The sequence below is a fragment of the Alligator sinensis genome, unplaced genomic scaffold (assembly GCF_000455745.1).
Source record: "Alligator sinensis unplaced genomic scaffold, ASM45574v1 scaffold1244_1, whole genome shotgun sequence".
Lineage (NCBI taxonomy): Eukaryota > Metazoa > Chordata > Crocodylia > Alligatoridae > Alligator > Alligator sinensis.
Window position 1 is genome coordinate 27,117 of NW_005842591.1, and position 17,268 is coordinate 44,384.

The 17,268-nt window shown below is 64.2% G+C and overlaps 3 protein-coding genes across 4 annotated transcripts in view; 1 reads left to right on the forward strand and 2 right to left on the reverse strand.

The window, feature by feature from the left end:
• The window catches only part of VTN (vitronectin), a 5,150-nt gene extending 1,105 nt beyond the window's left edge, over window positions 1–4,045 (reverse strand). The window contains exons 1-7 of the mRNA XM_025214599.1: window positions 3,945–4,045; window positions 2,400–2,563; window positions 1,937–2,056; window positions 1,413–1,727; window positions 886–1,025; window positions 568–724; window positions 267–473 (exon numbers count right to left, since the gene is read on the reverse strand). Of these exons, the coding sequence (XP_025070384.1) occupies window positions 267–473; window positions 568–724; window positions 886–1,025; window positions 1,413–1,727; window positions 1,937–2,056; window positions 2,400–2,460 (1,000 nt within the window). The 5' untranslated portion in view covers window positions 2,461–2,563; window positions 3,945–4,045. The remainder of the gene's footprint in view (window positions 1–266; window positions 474–567; window positions 725–885; window positions 1,026–1,412; window positions 1,728–1,936; window positions 2,057–2,399; window positions 2,564–3,944) is intronic.
• On the forward strand, window positions 3,769–10,374 carry SARM1 (sterile alpha and TIR motif containing 1). 2 transcript variants are annotated; one of them, XR_003096075.1, is made up of 9 exons: window positions 3,769–4,379; window positions 6,474–7,092; window positions 7,230–7,442; window positions 7,869–7,960; window positions 8,479–8,714; window positions 8,804–8,906; window positions 9,300–9,494; window positions 9,603–9,724; window positions 10,142–10,166. XR_003096075.1 is itself a non-coding variant. In XM_006032835.2 (9 exons), the coding sequence occupies exons 1-9, from the start codon at window positions 3,928–3,930 to the stop codon at window positions 10,269–10,271; spliced, it is 2,157 nt and encodes a 718-aa protein (XP_006032897.2). In that variant the 5' UTR covers window positions 3,769–3,927; the 3' UTR covers window positions 10,272–10,374. The 2 variants fall into 2 exon arrangements, 1 of the variants encoding a protein (XP_006032897.2); XM_006032835.2 differs by having other exon boundaries at window positions 9,300–9,489; window positions 10,142–10,374.
• Window positions 10,375–12,717: 2,343 nt separating this feature from the next.
• SLC46A1 (solute carrier family 46 member 1) lies at window positions 12,718–17,267 on the reverse strand (the record flags this gene model as incomplete). Its single annotated transcript, XM_006032857.3, has 5 exons — window positions 12,718–13,708; window positions 14,269–14,425; window positions 15,711–15,794; window positions 16,112–16,964; window positions 17,187–17,267. Coding segments are annotated over 5 exons (1,293 nt in total), but the record flags the coding sequence as incomplete, so codon positions are not given.
• Between the last annotated feature and the right edge of the window lies 1 nt (window position 17,268).

Genomic DNA, 17,268 nt, shown 5'->3' on the forward strand with positions numbered 1-17,268 from the left:
CCCCACCCCACCCCAGCACCTGCTCCTGCTCCCTGCACGGCCAGGGTCCTGGCCCTGGATGCAGACAGGGGCTCAGCTCACACTCCCAGGCCTCCCCGCCCCAGGCCCCCCTGCACTTACTGCTGCTGAGGCCGAAGGGCATGTCGAAGATATCGTCCCAGTCGGTGCCCACCAGGAAGGCGAAGTGCCAAAACGCGGCCGACTGGGAGTCCTGCTCCTCGCACTCCTCCCAGTGCACGGCCAGGGTCCTGGCCCTGGATGCAGACAGGGGCTCAGCTCACACTCCCAGGCCTCCCCGCCCCAGGCCCCCCTGCACTTACTGCTGCTGAGGCCGAAGGGCATGTCGAAGATATCGTCCCAGTCGGTGCCCACCAGGAAGGCGAAGTGCCAAAACGCGGCCGACTGGGAGTCCTGCTCCTCGCACTCCTCCCAGGTCGGCTGCTGGGCGAATTCGTAGGACCAGTAATGCCTGCCTGGGAGCGAGAGACCACACGCGGTGCCTCAGGCCGGGCAGCACCAGGCCGAGGAGGAAGGGGCTGGGCCGGGGGGCGGTGGCGTCTCACGCACCTTTGAAGAAGTAGACACGTTCATTGTCGGCGTAGTTCTCCGCGGGGAGAGCGAAGGCCGCGTCCAGGTCATCAGGGATGCCCTCGAAGCCTTCTGAGATGTTGAGCGGGTAGCCGGGGTCCAGGGCACCGTCATCAAAGCGCCAGTACTGACTGCCCTGGGGGGGCACAGTGGGCTCAGCCAGGGGCAGGACGCTGCCACACGTCTAGGTTGGCCCCTGGGGTCACTGAGCCTTGCCCTCTCTGCGCAGCCCCAGATGGACTCACCCACACCCCTCCTGAGTAGGCACCAAAGCCCTGGCCCCTGCCCACTGCCCACCTTGAAGATGTAGGTCTTTCCCTGGCAGTTGATGCGGGTGAAGGCGGCGTCAATGGGCCCGTCCATCCCCCAGACATCCCGGATCAACTTGGGGTATCCGGGCATCACACTGGTCTCATTCAGCTCATAGAAGTATTTCCCTGGGAGGAGAAGGGGACAGGGGCTGTGGGGGAGCTCCTCCTGGGAGTCCTGTGCTCCTGGGGGGTGCATCTGCCTCTACAGAGAGTCTCTGCTCCCTCCAAGCCACCTCCCTACCCGCTACCTGGGGCAGGACCTGGCTGCCCTGCATGGGAGCCCCCCGTGCACACATCTCAGGTCTGCCCAGGGGCTGTCCATCCCCATGCCTGGGCTAGCGGGTGCTCTACGGTCTGTCCATGCAGGCTCGCGGCAGGGCCTAGCTGCAATGGCACTGCCACCGATGTGGACCCCCATCCCCTTGGTACCCCCATGCCCACCCCCTGCAATGGAAAGCCCCCAGACGAAGGGCACGCTGCCCACCACGCCCAGCACCCATGCCAACCCCGCACCTCGGAAGGCAAAGATGGAGCCATTCTTGAGGTCGGTGAATGCGTCAAAGGTCTTCCCACTGCATGCCTCCTCCTGCTCCTCGTCCTGGTTCCAGTCCTCCACCGTAGCCGGCAGCGCCTCGGTGGTCACGCTCGGATCGGTGCTCAGCTCCCACTGCTGCGTAGGCTCTTCAGTCCACATCTCGCTCGTGCTCGGGGCAGGGAAGGTCGTGGCCACATCGGGGCTCCCTGTGCCCTGGTCGAAGGGGTCGCCTTTGTTGCCGTAGAAGTAGCTGTAGTCATCCTCCGGGAAGGCGAACACGTCCCCGCGGGTCACTGAGGGAAGCACACATGGACCCTTGCTGCAGATGTCCCAGGGACTCCAGGAGCTTGGTCCACGGGCACCAGAGCAGCTGGACTGGTGCCCACAGCATGAGCTGACGCTCCTGGGTCTCCAGCCAAACCCGCCGCCTCCTGCATGGCACAAGGGAGGACAAGGCCCTGCCCACACAGGAGCTCCCGGGGCATGGGGTGGCAGCAGGTACCTTTGGTTTTGCAGACGCTGTTGTAGTCACTGCAGCAGCTCTGGTAGTACACGCACAGCGGGTCGCACTGGCATTTCATACTGGAGTTGAAGGCAACGTCGCAGCGGCCCGCGCACGACTCTGCACCAGAAGAGACCCGGTAGCAGGACTGACGTGGCTGGTGCTGTCTGCGGGGCCGCTGGAGCCCTCTGTGCCCCTCCACCCTCACCCACCCCGGGGGCGTGGCTGCGGCAGGCCCTGCCCACGAATGACCCCACAACACAGTGGGGTCCCCACCAGTGCCCCGCCACACCGGTGATGACCCTGCCGACATGTCCCCCAGCCCGGGGCTGCCCTCCCTTGCCCACTGCAGTATCCCACTGTCCCAGGTCCCCAAGTCCATGGGCTCTGGCCCCAGTCCTGGCTGCCCGCTGGGACCAGGCAGTGCTTTCAGCTGGCCCGGTTGGAGGAGAGCAAAACCCACCTTCGGCGGCGAGTGCCACGCCGAACAGGCCCAGCAGCACAGCTGGGAGCAGCAGCCCCATGGCACACGAGGGTCTGGGAGCACTGCCTCTGACCCGGGCGGCTCGGGCAGGCTGGTGCGGTAGGGGAGCCACCCCCTGCTGCACCACCCCCTGTTTGCTTAGCCTGGAGAAGGCAAACACAGAGAGGTCAGCGTGGCCACTGCAGCTCCCCACCCGGCCCCTCGGCCTTGTGCAGGGAGCTCCAGGCTCTGGGGCCTGCAGGACCCCCTGGGGGCAGCTGCGAACAGACCTCATGTGGTGCAGGCACAAAGCCTCCCCACCCCGGGGGCAGCCCCGAGCCAGAGCGGCACGGCCCCTCCATGCCCCAGCAACTTGAACCCTGTCTCAGGAGCCCTGCACAGGGACAGCAACAGCTGCCCTCTCAGCCCTGGCCCTGAGCTTTGCAGACACGATCTGGAGGCAACCCCGAAAGGCCCCAAGACTGGCAGGGCAGGGGTGGGCAGAGCCCAGCAGTGACGTCGCTCACACCCCAGGAGTTTGGGACTCATCTTGGGACTTATGAAGGCTTGAAACTGGTGATGAGACACCCCCCAACCACCACCACCACACCACGCTGGTTTGGGAGCCATGTGCGGCTGCTGCCCATTGCAAGGGTCAGCAGGGTGCCCCAGCGGGGTGGAGGTGCCATCGGGTCCCAGCCAGGCAGAGCGGGGCTCAGCCGCAGGGCACTTTCACTGCTCCCCGCAGTGCAGCAGCCAAACAAAGCGCTGTGTATCTTGCTCCCAGCCTGCCCCGCTCCGGTTACTGGTTAACGTGACCCCAGCACCTTCGCCCAGCTCCCGATAACCGGCCGCGGTTGTTTCATCACAGGACAGGGAGTGCGAGGATCTGGAGTTCACTTGGGCTTGGCCTGCCCGCGTGCCCGAGGCCCGGGCTGCATCCTTGCACCGAGGCCTTGGCCCCCCAGCACCCATGGCACCGTGCACACCCGCCTCCCAGGCTGTCCAGCTTCCTCTGGGGGCCTGAGGGGGGCTCCCAGCTCCCAGGGGCTGGGTCAGGGGGGCTGGGGACAGGTGGCGACAGGAGCACCCGAGGCCATGGGGTGGGGCACGGGACAGGCCAGAGCTGGGGGCTGAGGGCGGCACAGGCTCCCAGCATTGTCAGAGCATCATCTGCCTGCTCCTCCTCCTCCTCTTAGGATGTTGTTGCCATGGTGACAGGTCCTCCTTGGAGGGGCGGGGCCTGTGGAGGTGACATCACCCCCAGGGGAGGCGGGGGAGCGGGGCGGGCGGAAGCAGGGGGGTGCTGGGAGCTCGGAGAAGAGGAGCTGGCACCGCCCTTCGTCCCAGCTGCCTCCTGCCCCTGCTCCATCCCTGCCTGCTCCCTCCCTCCCTCCTCCGCTGCAAGGGGCCAAGGGCCGGGACAAAGGCAGAGCAGCCCTGGCCAGCCTGTGCCCGTGCTCCCGGAAGGGGCCGTGCCCCGGCACAGGCCTGCCGGCGGGGCGGACCAGAGATGCTGCTGTAGGGGATGCCCATGGTTCTCACCCTCCTCGTCTCTGCCTATAAACTGTGCCGGTTCTTTGCCATGTCCTCCTCGGAGCGGCTGTGCGTGCCTCAGGATGCGAGCCCGGCAGGCTGGTGGGCCAGGCTGGGGGGCGCCCGGGAGGTGTCCCCCGGGGTGAGCACAGATGTCCGGGCAGCTCTGGACCGCATCCTGCCAGAGCTGCACTTGGCCATCTCCTCCCTGAAGCAAGCAGCCGGCCCCGTGGAGCTGCGAGGGGCCATCGCCACCATCTTCCAGCTGGTGGAGGAGGCCTGGGTGATACCCACGGTGGGCAGGGATGTGGCCAAGGCGCTGTGCGACGTGATCCGTCTGGAGGGGGGCCTGGACCTGCTGCTGAGCCTGCTCCACACAGCCGAGCTGGAGACCAAGTGCCACGCGGGGAAGCTCCTGGAGCAGATCCTGGTGGCGGAGAACAGGTGAGCGGGTGACGGGCAGGGAGAGGGGCAGGGGCTGGGCAGTCGGTGGCCCAGGGTGGCCAAGCCCGATGGTGCCCGAGGGAACATCCTGCCTCGTGTTTTGGCCTGTGCCACATGCTGACCAGTGTCCAGGCCTCAGCAGGGTGCTGGGGACCCCCCAGACTCATTGCACAGTGCACTCCGCAGGGTGCTGTGCAGTGCACAGTGCCAGGGCATCCTCTGTGCCCTGGCTCCCTGGTCCGGGCCTCATCCTAGCAGAGCCAAGCACCAAGCCCTGACTCCAGCAGCGGCCGCTGCACAGGAGAGGGCGCCCGAGAGCCTTGCTGGCCAGCCGGGAGCACTTCCACCTCCCGGGCCCCAACCCCTGAGTCAGGGCGCGGAGCTGCCACCACCACGTCCAGCAGCCGTGCACGGCGCAGCTGAGCCTGTCCAAGCAGGGAGGAGGCCAAGCCCGGGCAGATCCCTGCTGCTGGGAAGAGCCGGCTGGGCAGCTCAGGGCATGCTCAACGAGACAGAGGGCTGCAGGCCCCTAGTGCCTTGCACCGAGCTCACACGACTTCCTGGGCCGGGGGCCAAGTTGGGGAGACAGTCCACCAAAAGGAGACCTGGGCTTTGGGAAGGCTTTGGTTCCTGCACCGTTACTCTGCCGGCTGGCAGACCTTGCTGAGCCGTGGCGCCAGGAGGCAGGCAGGAGCTTGTCCCATGCAGAGACCAATGTGCTCAGAGTGGCAGCTGCAATGTCAGCTCCGTTGGCACCTGCCTCCCCAGACGGTGACCCCAGCACCCCCGGCACCATGCCTGCCAGCAGCCCTGAGGCTGGGGCCGTGCTCTCGCCCTGTCCTGGGAGGATGGCTCTGGCCCAGAAGGCTCCATGTGGACATGGCCCTTCCCATGCCCGGAGCTCCCGAATGGGTCCTGCCCTGTGACGCCCCAGCCTCCCCGGCCTGCCCTGAAACGTGGCTGAGGCCAGCTCCCTGCCCCTGGCTGCACCACATCCGCGGCTGTCTGCCCAGGTCCTGCATGATCCGGGGGCAGGGCTTGGATGCTCTGCAAAGGACCCTGGATGCAGGCTCATGGGTTAGCTCCAGCCATGCTCAGCTCCCTCAGCCCACCTCCTGTTTCCCTGGCACTGCCCACCCGAAGAGGGACTCTGCTGGTGCTAGGGCCTGAGAGGCAGGGGCAGGAACAGGGAGCAGGACATGTCTCACACCCCGTCCCCAAATGGGCTGCAGACCCCCAGGGAGTCCCCAGGCAGGTGTGGGGGGGCACTTACAGGCGGGCCCCGGGGGCATCGGCTGTCCAGAGCCGTCCCTGCTTTTCGCTGCCAGGCTGAGCTCAAGGCCAGCGTCAGCTGCACAGAGCTTCCCAGAAGGGCCCTGCCAGGAAAGCGGGCCTGGCGTGCGTCTGTGCGACAGGGCAGGCGTCTGCTGGCTCCAGGAGCTGCCAGTCTCCTGGCCTGGCCCGCGTCCCGTAAGTGCTATTTCCAGCATCTCCCTTGAGCACTGGTGAGAGACCCTTCCCTGCACTGCGGGGCAGGGGGATGCCTAGCCCAGCTTGCACCCTGGGCAGACCCAGTCCCTAGCCTCCAGCCCTGTGTGTCTGTAAGGGCCCTGGCTCTGGGCTGGGCTTGGGCACAGGAGCCTGCAGTCCAGCCATGCCAGTCCCTGAGCCAGCACCTCCACCGCCCCAGGCCCCTGCACCGAAACCCACTCCCTGGGCAGCGGGCTCCCACCGCAACCCAGAGACAACGCGGCAGGGAAACGGGCTCAGGCAGGAGCTTCTTACTCATGAAATGCAGCAGCAGCAAGGCTGAGACCCCCTTTTCCCTGTCTGTGTGGCCTGGCTCCTGGGGGGCACTCACCGCAGACCTCATCTCTCCTGCGTGTCTGTGTCCTGGGCTATGGGGAACTCTCCATGGCCTCTCTCCAGCCCTTTCTCCTGCTGTTGGCAGCCAGGCCACGGGGGCAGGCGCGTGGCCCATGGGGCCAGCACCAGCTTCCTGATGCCAGATGAGCCAGGAGGCCCTGGTAGCAAAAAAACTGTGCCTTCGCCCGGTTTTGACCCACTGCAATGTGCCGCGTCTCCCCCTGCCAGGGACCGGATTGCCCGGATTGGCCTGGGTGTGATCCTGAACCTGGCCAAGGAGCGAGACAGCCCACAACTGGCCCGCAGCATCTCGGGCATCCTGGAGCACATGTTCAAACACACCGAGGACACGTGCGGCCAGCTGATCTCAGATGGCGGCCTGGACGCCATCCTGTACTGGTGCCGTGGGACTGATTTGGTCGTGCTGCGCCACTGCGCCATGGCCCTGGCCAACTGCGCCATGTACGGCGGGCAGGCCAACCAGCGGCTCATGGTGGAGAGGAAGGCGGCCGAGTGGCTCTTCCCACTGGCCTTCTCCAAGGCAGATGAGCTGGTGCGCCTGCACGCCTGCCTGGCCATCGCTGTGCTGGCCACCAACAAAGAGATCGAGCGGGAGGTGGAGAGCTCGGGCACCCTGGCGCTGGTGGAGCCCTTCATCGCCTCCCTGGACCCCGAGCAGTTTGCCCACAACCTGCTGGGCAGCAGCGACAACAGCCAGGGCCGTACGGCCAACGACCTGCAACGCCTGGTGCCGCTGCTGGACAGCTCGCGGCTGGAAGCCCAGTGCATCGCCGCCTTCTACCTCTGCACCGAGGCCGCCATCAAGACCCGGCAGAAGACGACCCAGGTAGAGCATGGCAGTGGGGCGGCCTCTGTAAGAGCAGGGGCTCCCCGCTCTGTCGTGAGTGTGGGGTGCACGGAGCAATCCGGGGGTGCGGGCTGGGGGTGAGCACGGCTGTGACCCTCCCCTTTGGCTGCCCCCAGATTTTCAACGAGATTGGGGCTACCCAGAGCCTGAAGCGGCTCGTGTGCTACTCAACTGGTGGCACTGTCTCGGCACTGGCCAAGAAGGCGCTGCGCACCATGGGCGAGGAGGTGCCGCGCCGGATCCTGCCCCTCGTCCCCAGCTGGAAGCCCCTCGAGGTGCAGACCTGGCTGCAGCAGATCGGCTTCAACCAGTACTGCCAGCGCTTCCTGGTAGGGTGCAGTCCACGGGGGACATGCACACACACGCGTACACACACACGTGCATACACGGTCTGACTTGCACCAGTTTATAATCTGCAGTCACGCCACCCAGAGCGACAGCTATGCCTGACCTCAGCCAGATGGCAGGGATGGTCTAGGAGAGGTAGCCGCCCTTGGCCACACGCCCTATAGCCCTGCTCAGGCATCTGGGGTGTGGGCTGTATCTCACCGAGAACCCCTGGAATTGTCCAGCCGTCCCATCCGTGCCCCCAGGAGCAGAGGAGCCTGAAGGGGCTGGCATGGGTTTGAGGGCTTCCTCCTCTCTGGATGGTAAAGACAATTCCCGGTGCCCGCTCCCCTCCATGCACTGCCTGCCCCACATGCACCCCACAACAGGCCCCAGGGATGGCGCTGAGCCCCCTCCTCTCTCGGCAGGATCACCAGGTGGACGGGGACCTGCTGCTTAAGCTGACAGAGATGGACCTGCAAGAGGACCTGGGGATGGTTTCCAGCATCACCCGCAAGAGGTAGGAGCCCAGGGCTCAGGCAGCTCGTGTTGCAGTGACCACGTGTCCAGAGTCCAGGCAGAGGCCTCGGACTCTCCTCTGCGAAGCAGACAGCTGGGAGCCTAGGCTGGGAGAGGAGCCCTGGCCCTCCCAGTGTCCCCCTCCTGGGAAGGGTCCCTGCCAGGACAGACTCTGCTTTCCAGGGGGATGCTGGTTCCAGGGGCCGGAGGGAAGACAGCACTCAAGGGAAGGGGTGATGGGGCTGAGAGGAGGATCTTGGCATGCGGAGGAACAGGTTGGGGGCCCGGTGCATAAAAAGCTGCAGATTCACCCAGGTTTCTGCTTCTGCACGGCATCCTCTGCCCCTTGGTGCTGCCACAGGCAGCCAGCTGCCTGCACATCCCTCTGTCCACCTTCGTCTTCTCCAGGCACCTGGGCACCCTTTTCTCTGTCCAAATATGAGCCGTGTCCACCCAGGAGCTACTGGTGCCCGCCTGACGCAGGGCCTCGGGCACTGCCCTCCTCTGTTGTCTTGCCAGGTTTTTCCGGGAGCTTGTGGAGCTGAAGACATATGCGAACTACTGCACCTGCGACCGCAGCAACCTGGCCGACTGGCTGGGCAATGTGGACCCCAAGTTCCGCCAGTACACGTACAACCTGGTGACCTGCGGCATCGACCGCAACTTCCTGCACCGCGTGACCGAGCAGCAGCTGCAGGAGGACTGCCACATCGACCTGGGCTTCCACCGCGTCCGCATCCTTTGTGCCGCCAGGGGTACGGGCCTGCCCGGGGGGGCACACAGGAGGCATGGCCATTTGGGGGGTCACTATTCACTCTCTGCTGATGTTTCCTCTTGCATCTAGAAATGCTTCACTCCCCCCTGCCCTGCAGTGGCTGCAAACCCACCTCCAATGGGCCTGACGTCTTTATCAGCTACCGGCGCAGCACAGGGTCGCAGCTAGCCAGGTGGGTGAGTGCTGAGCCCAGGTGAGTGGCCCACACTGCCCAGGCATCCTCCATGGACACGGGGAAGGAGCAGCATCTGGAGGGGGCAGCGAGGGGGATTCAGCCCCATTCTGCCTCCCTGAATGCTGGTGGGTCCCTTCTCCTTCCCCTTGCACAGGGCTGGGTGCAAGGCCCACTCCTACCCCCCTGTTCAGTGCCAGCCCTGGGTGCCCACATCCTGCTCTGCTGCAAGGGGCTGGGACAGTGGCTGAGCTCTCAAAGGCTGCACCTGGCTTGTGGGAGCCGCTGCCTGCTCTTCCATCTCCCGGTGCCTCCAGCTGACGTGGCTGGAGCAGGGTTGGAGAACAGGAGCCTGAAGGGTACCCTGGTGATACCCTGTCTCCCTCACTCCAGCCTGCTGAAGGTCCACCTGCAGCTGCACGGCTTCAGTGCATTCATCGACGTGGAGAAGCTGGAGGCTGGGAAGTTCGAAGACAAGCTGATCCAGAGCGTGATGAGCGCCCGCAACTTTGTGCTGGTGCTCTCCCCGGGCTCGCTGGACAAGTGCATGGCAGACCCCGAGTGCAAGGACTGGGTGCACAAGGTGAGGTGGGTGCTGCCACGGCCCTTTCCCTGGGTGGCACCGTGGGAGTAGAGCGCAGGAGGCAGTGGCACCATGGGCTGAGCTCTGTGCCTCCCTTCCCTTCCCTTCCGCAGGAGATCGTGACAGCGCTGAACTGTGGGAAGAACATCGTCCCCGTGACCGACCACTTTGAGTGGCCTGACCCACAGACACTCCCTGAGGACATGAGGGCTGTCCTCAAATTCAATGGCATCAAGTGAGCCAGGGCGGGGGGGAAACGTGAGCCGAAACTGGGCACGGAGGCTAGTGGGAGCCTCAGGGCTGGACATGAGGCCTGGGGGGCACAGCTGCCTGCTTCCCTGGTGCACACAGCCCGTCTGGACCCCGCACACCTCTCCTGGTCCCCCCAAAATGGTTGCCTCTTCTTGTCATGTCAGGCTCTGGGGAATCGGTGGATGGGCCTAAGGCCCCTGCTCTCCTCCAGCCCTCGCCTTGCCCCTAGCCAGCTCCCTGCAAGCTGTTCTCCAAGCTCTGCTCCCTGCCAGGCTGGGCCTCCAGGCAGGAATGGAGAGGGGGTGTCCCCTTGGCTCTCGCGGCCCCACGTTGAGCTCCCCGGGGGCATCTCCCATGCTCTCCAGACAGCACAGCTGAGTCCGCTTTCCCCCAAACACAGGTGGTCCCACGAGTACCAGGACGCCACGATCGAGAAGATCATCCGCTTCCTCCAGGGCCGCTCATCCCAGGACTCCTCCGCCGGCTCCGAGAACAGCCTGGAGTGCGTGCCACCCCTGGCGCAGACCTAGCGCTGCCCGAGCCACCACCACCAGTTTCCTGGAGGAGCCCCGGCTGCGGGGCCAGATCTTCCCTCTAGACCTCCTTTTCTCCAGCGCTGCACAGCGCGCCCCGCTCTTCAGAGAACAGGCACTTGCCTGGGGGCAGCCCCACCCTGGCTCTGGGGCCAACCCCTGGCTCTGCAAAACCAGCCCCTGCGTTCCCCACCTGGTACAAACGGAGCCAGCCTAGACTGCCAGTGGCCCAGCTGCTGTCCCAGGACAGGGCAGTCTGCTCCCTGCCTTCCTCGGCGCTGACCCACGCCCCTGGGCATCCCACTCTGGAGGGTGCAGGCACTGCCCAGCCGAGGCTGCAGGGCCAAGACAGGTGCCCATGAAGGAAGGGACTGGGGCGAAGCCGCAGGGAGGAATCTCTATGCTGTGCCTACAGACCACTGCCAGCAGCCTCCATCACCCCACAGCTCCAGCTCCCCAGCTCCTGCAGCCCCGTGCCAGCGCCCCTGCCAGGCATGGGGGAACGTCGCTGCAGCCGGCAGCTGAGCAGCGCCGCAAGTGCCAACGGGAGGCGAGCGGCAGGCATGGCGCAGCCGGTCCCCCAGCAGAACCCCCGCCCCTGCCGCGGGCTCCCTCCTACCTCCTCGTGGCCTTGCACGCGGGATAAGCAGTATCTCCCCATCGTGCCTTTACCCCACCAGTCCCCTGTAGCATCTTGTTCCAGATCAGGTAGAACCTTTCCCAGGGGCCTTTGCCAAATGCCTCTTGTGTTTTTTAAAGGTCAGGTGATGTCGCTGCGCTAGCCACACCGGTGCCCTTCTCCGCTCACATGCTGGGTGCCAGGGGCAGGCGGGGAGCCCAGCGTGGGGCAGGATGATGCGTGCTTCTACGTTGTGCCCTGGGCCCCGCTGCACAACCCGAGGAGCTGGACCATGCTGGGGTCTCACTCTTGCTCCCGCTGCTCATTGGCAGCATAATATTGCAGCGCCTGCACTCACCTGGCACCTGCATGCCTGGCCTTTGGCCCCCGACAGGTCCAGTGAGCCTGGCTCATGGTGCTTTGAGCGGGAATGAGGGTCCCGCTCCAGCAGCATCTTGGGTCCCCTCCAGCCTGCAGAAGTTGGTGCCCCATTGCTGGGGCAGAGCTTGCTGTCCATACCCTGTGCCCCGGGGCTCAGAGAGCAAGAGGTGTCCTTGGCATGGAGGAAACCCCAAGGAGCTGAGCGCAGGAACTCTTGTGGCCCCAACCAGTTGTCTGGGGGCTTGGCAGAGCCCAGCTCCAGCAGGATACCTGCAATCACCCCCCAGCCATGAAGGGAAAGCTCTGCTGTGCTGGTCCCAGGGGCTAAGGGCCACGACAAACCTCACTCTGCCCAGCTTCCCTGGGGTTTGCTCGGAGCACACGTGCCTCTGACCTGCCTGGTCTTCCCCAGAGCAGCACAATGAGCTGGGGGAAATGACCACAGACAGCTCAGCTCCCCTTGGGAGAGAGAGAGACAGGAGGGAGCACACGCGCCGCACGTCCCCGGCTGGGCGGCAGGAGGGCAGCGTGGAGATGAGTGGGATGCCTCTGTGCAATACCCAGCAAAGGTGGCTCTGCCCAGGGTGCGCCGTGGAAGCAGCAGGGATGGGCAGGGGGACTTAGCCCCTTCCTCCCCCCACACACCTGATGCGCAGTCCCGGGGGAAGCTACAGCCATGACTGCCCCTGGCTTCCAGCCGGCACAGTATTCAGACAGGAGGGCACTTTTGCCAGCCCAGGCAGCCCAAAGATCTCATGCTTCGTCTCTTCCCAGGCTCGCTCTACCTGAGGCACCTGTAGCAGCCACTCAGCACCAGGCTGCATACCTGTCAATCTGGGAAAAGAGCCCAGACAAACTGTTTGCATGGAAGGAGCTGTTCTTCCGTCAACAGGACTTCATGTTTCCCCTGCCCACACACCGGGTGCCAGGGACTAAGCCACCCCAACGGTGCCAGGGGGCAGGGCTGGGCCAGGGGAGGGGACAATGCAGCCCCCCGAGTCACTAGCATGCAGTGGCCGAGTAGAGATCTCACACAAAGGGTTAAATCTCCCCACCACCCCTTTGTCCATGTGCTGGGCTAGCCAGACTGGGGGAATCAGAGCTGGCTCTCGCCCTGCATCCCCCTTTCCGTGCTAGCAGCAATGGTCCCCATTGACAGGATGGGCAGCTACCCCGGTGCAGCAAGCACTAGGCATGACCCATGGGCAGACTGCAGAGCTGCAGCTGCTGCGAGCTCCCCTCCAGGAGTCGGAGACAAGCCCATGGAGGCCTCTGAGGTCACCCAGAGTCCCACAGCTCCGGACTCTCGCAGGGGCCTGGCAGACAGGCACGGATCAGTGCCAGCTGCTGTTCCTCTCCTTTGTCCCAGTGTCACCGAGCCAAGAGGGAAGCAAGAGCATGATGGAGAGATAAGCAAGAAAGAAAATGATCTGAAATAACTGCTGCCAAGGCCACCCTTTATTGGCTATAAAACAGAACCAGGGGTTATTTCCCCCCTGGAGAACCCTTGTCCTCACAGGTAAACTGCTTAGCAGACAGTACAGCATGTGCCTGGGGCCTTGCATAAGGGTTGGTTTGTCTTTAATCAGCCCTGCTAATTTATTACTGTGCAAGTGATGGATGTGACAAGGAGTCAACAAGATTTTATTAACAGCTCTGAATCCCTGGGCTGCAAGGGAGCAGGACCCGGGGCTGCTTGCCCTGGCACTTCACACAAGGGATCCTTTTCTCCCAGGGACATGCTCCCCTGAGGCTAACACCAGTTTGGCAGCTGAGAGCACTCCCATGGGACTCTCCTCCCAGTGGGGAAGGCGAACACTTCCCTGCAAAGGCCCACCCAGACGGCTTCTGCTAGTCAGGTGCGGGCAGCTGCCTCCCTCTGCAGCCCACCCGCTGCTCTCCACAGCTGTCCTCTTCAGAGCCAGTTTTGCCTTGTGTGAGGAGTGACAGTGGTGTGGGTCGCACTCACGCGAAGGGATCGATCATCTGCTACCCAGCACAGATGCACTGCTGGGCTCTGGTCTGTAGCTTCAGCCTGAGCTCCCCCGCCTCATTTCCCCCCAAGAATGGCCAGGTAATGACTCCTCCTGTGGCCCCTGTGAACAAGTGGTGCTAGTCCCTATCCCTCCTCCATGTTTAAAACCCCCGGCATCTTCCCCGACAGACTGGGGGAACAGGACAGCACGGAGGCATCCCCACCCGCAGACCTCAGTTCTTACTCCTTCGAGCTGCGTGGCACTGCCCATCTCCAAGGACACCCGTGAGTTGCAGCCTGTGAAGTCTTCCTAACAGAGTCCAGAGCTGCTGCCGACTGGCTCATTCGGCAGCATCCACTATTTCCGTGCGGGGTGTCACTGCCTCACTTTCCGTCGGGGACGAGGCAGCATCCGTGAAGTGACCGTATTCGGGCTCCGAGGCCCAGATTTCTATCCACCTACGAGAGAACCAACAGGCTTAGAGCTTCCCCAGGGGGCATGCAGGAAAGGGCAAGCATTGGAGGCGCCTGCCCTCGGAGAGGCCTCCTGGTTCCTGGCTGGAGCTCACAGAGGTGCTGCCCTGCAGCTCAAACCCAGGCTCTTCTGCTAGAGAGGGGGCTGGGAGTCTGCACATGGCCCCGTATGAGGAGCCGGCTCTAGGCACCTCCTGGCCCAGAGTGCAGGTTTTTGCAACCTCTCCCCGAGACACCCAACTCTCCCCTTGGTCTGCAGAAGCAGCCAACGTGCCTCCCCCGGGTCCTGCTCTGGGCCACGCACCAGGAGCTGGGCCCTGCGGCACCTACACCCACTGCAGGCTCCAACCTTCAATCCAGGTCCCAGGACAGAGACCCGCACGTCAGCCCGCTGGGCGCTAAACCTCCCCTTACAATCGCCCTTCAGAGCAAGCCTTATAACAACCCCTCATAAGTCACTGCCCTGCACAAGGCAGGAGAAGCAGCACAGTGCTGTTTCCAGAGGCCACGAGAGTGCAGCGTTACAGCACGGGGGGCCACGTTACCCGATAACGGCAGCTGGGATGAGGAGAATGATGGCCCCAAAGAGAAAGGGGAATCCTCTCATGAAGGGCAGGTTGGCAGGGTACAGCGAGTTGAACACGCCGGTGGCCACGAGGGAGCAGAGTCCTTCCACGCAGGCAACAGAGGCAAAGAGAGCACCTGGCAGAGACACCACGGACAGGGGTCAGCAGCGTGGCTCCCCTGGGGCCGGAGGCTCTTCCCTCCACACCGGATGTCCAGGGCCCTACTGAAATATCCCTGCCTGTTTCAAGCCGCAGCACAAGCGCCAGGGGCTGGGGGTAGATGTTTGCCAGGGAGACCGAGTGCCCTGAAATGACTGTTGCTCAAGTTGCAGCAAGGGAGGTTTAGGTTGGATATTAGGAAAAACCTCTCACGAGGAGGGTGGTGAAGCTGGAACAAGTTACCCAGAGAGGTGGTGGAGTCTCTATCCTTGGAGGTGTTTAAGGCCCAACTAGACAAAGCCTTGACTGGGATGACATAGTTGGGGCTGGTCCTGCTTGGAGCAGGGGGTTGCGCTAGATGACTCCTAAGGTCCCTTCCAACCCTTGTTTTTTATGATGGGCCAAGTTCAGCCCATGTGCAGGAAAACGCCACCGTCCTATCTGAGCAGCACTCGCCCGGGCACAGCCAGGATGCCACGCAACCAAAGGGACTGTCAGTTCCCTGAGGCAGAGGCAATCTCCGCATGTGTTATCACTCCTTACACAACCAACATGGCAGAGATACTGCCTTTCGTAAGCTCACTATCACATTCACACTGGCTTCATCCTAGCAGAGGACGCGGGAGAGCTCTTGGAGGAGCCAGCACTTTCCACGCGTCTGGGGACTTGCCGTTTCATGTCCCCCCATGCCCTGCAGCCCCAGCTCGCGCGTCCTTCAGCCGGACAGCAGGCGAGCAGGACAGCAGGCTCTGCAGAGTGAAGTGGGGGAGGAAGAGGCCTGGCCTGGCCCTTCCCGGCGTCACACCGAGGAGGACGACCCACCGCACACTGTGGTTTATCTCCCTAGTAATGCTGAGCTTCTTCCGATTGCTGCTGGTTTACTGAAGTGAAAGCTGGGCCAGGACTGCTTGTGTGTGCAGGATTTATTTTTAACCCATCTAAGGCTTGTTCCCAGGGAAAGGCTTTGAAAGCAGCTCAGTGACCCATCCCCCATGCTCAAACACAACTGACTCCCGCTTCGTCTGCACGGGGCATCGCCAAGAGAACTGGCTGGCAGTGCCGAGAAAGGGGCAGCCCTGCTCAGAGCCAGGGACACGGCTGTGGGTGCGGGCAGAGGGCTCCGGGGGAACTGGGAGGGCCTGACCCCCTTCAGCCAGAAGAGGCCGAGACTGAAGCGCACACTCCCAAGGTGGCTCCTGAGCATGCATCAGCAGTCTGGATGTATCGGGTCCTACCGTGGGCTCCACCATGCCACCCCTTACCTTGCTCATTCTCATCCACCAGCTTGGACAGCTTTGCCCGGATCACTGGTGTGGCTGCCATCGAAAGGAACAGCATCCCGTAACCTAGGGTAGGAAACAAGGCACATCCAGGTTTCCAGAGCTGGTGACTGCAGTCCAGATCGCTGCCCACCAGCTCCCCACATGCCCCAGGCCTGCCTCCCCTTACAGCCCCTTGGCTCCCAAGGGCCCAACCTGCATGGCTTTTCCGGGCTGTAGCAGAGCCAGGCCTCACTCCTGGCTGGGTGACCTCCGTGGATCTGCCACGTGGGCTGCTTTCCCTGCCAGCCTGCCTCTCCCAAGGGATGCCGCCCTCTCCCTCCTCTAGGGACCTCTAAACTAGGCCTCACGATCGATCCCGGGAGGCAGGGCTCCAGCATCACCTGTGAACATCAGCGCCGTCGTCGTGGCCAGGGAAATCACCACCAGTCCCAGGATGTTGGACAGCAAGCCCAGCTCTGCTACCCAGGTGTCTCCCAGGCACAGCTGCAGCGCCCGCAGCCCGCCCAGGCTGCTCAGATAGGCCAGGTAACTGGCTGCCGAGCCGTAGCCGATGAGATCGGGGCCCCAGCACAGCGGGGAGCCGAGCTCATACAGCACAAAGATGCCCCGGGTCCCGAAGTGGATGGTGACGATGAGGAAGAAGGCCAGGGAGTAGAGGACAAGCTGCAGTCGGGCTTTGTGGCGCCCCGGGGCTGCATACAGCTGGTACACGGACAGGTAGTGGCGGAGGGTGAACAGCTTGGCAGGCTGCCGCAGCCTCACCGACTCCGGCAGGCACAGGGCAGCATAGAGCGCGGCGGCGAGGCTGACGGCCAGCCCCATCCAGAAGGGGTTGATGTAGCCCTGTGCCCGGAGCCACTGCCCGCCGGCCACGCTGGCCAGCATGCCCGCCACACCCAGGCAGGCCTCCAGCACGGCCACGCGGAAGGTGCGCGAGCGCCTGTCGCTGATGTCCGCCACGTAGGCGAAGCAGACGGCCAGGATCAGGTTGTAATCGCCCAGGAGGCCGCTCAGGATGCGGCCCAGCAGGAAGTAGGCCACGTGCAGCTGCTGGTACATGACGAGGAGGTAGAAGGCCGCCTGCAGCGCCATGCCCAGCGCGGGCAGCACGAGCGCCGGGCGCCGGCCCACGCGGTCGCTCCATGGCCCGAAGAGGGTGACGGAGAAAAGGCCCACGAAGAAGCCTCCCAGGTTGAGGTAGAGGTTCCAGTGGGAGACCAGGGTCTCCACCTCCTGCGACAGAGAGCGAGGCACCATCACCTGGGTACCCAGCCCTGCTGCTACCCCGAGCCTAGGGCAGGCCCCCCCCCTCCCCGCGGCCCGAGGAGAGGGCAGGCCGGGCGGCCACCCTTACACCAGGCAGCACGAATCCCAGCGACCCGTGCCGCACGGACAGACGTCCCGGGCGGGCGGGGAAGAGCAGAGCAGAGCTGGCAGCCGCGGGGGCAAGCTCACCTGCTGCAGCGCGGGGCCGGGGCCGGGGCCGGGGCCGGCGGCGCTGGCGTTGGGGCAGGCGGGGTGCGCGGCGCTGCCGTTG

Excerpts from the sequence above, each read along its gene's own strand:
- SARM1 (XM_006032835.2), top strand. The coding sequence starts at position 3,928 with ATGCCCATGGTTCTCACCCTCCTCGTCTCTGCCTATAAACTGTGCCGG. Across the intron at positions 7,443-7,868 it reads AGTACTGCCAGCGCTTCCTG|GATCACCAGGTGGACGGGGA; the intron begins GTAGGGTGCAGT and ends CTCTCTCGGCAG. Across the intron at positions 9,490-9,602 it reads GCAAGGACTGGGTGCACAAG|GAGATCGTGACAGCGCTGAA; the intron begins GTGAGGTGGGTG and ends TCCCTTCCGCAG.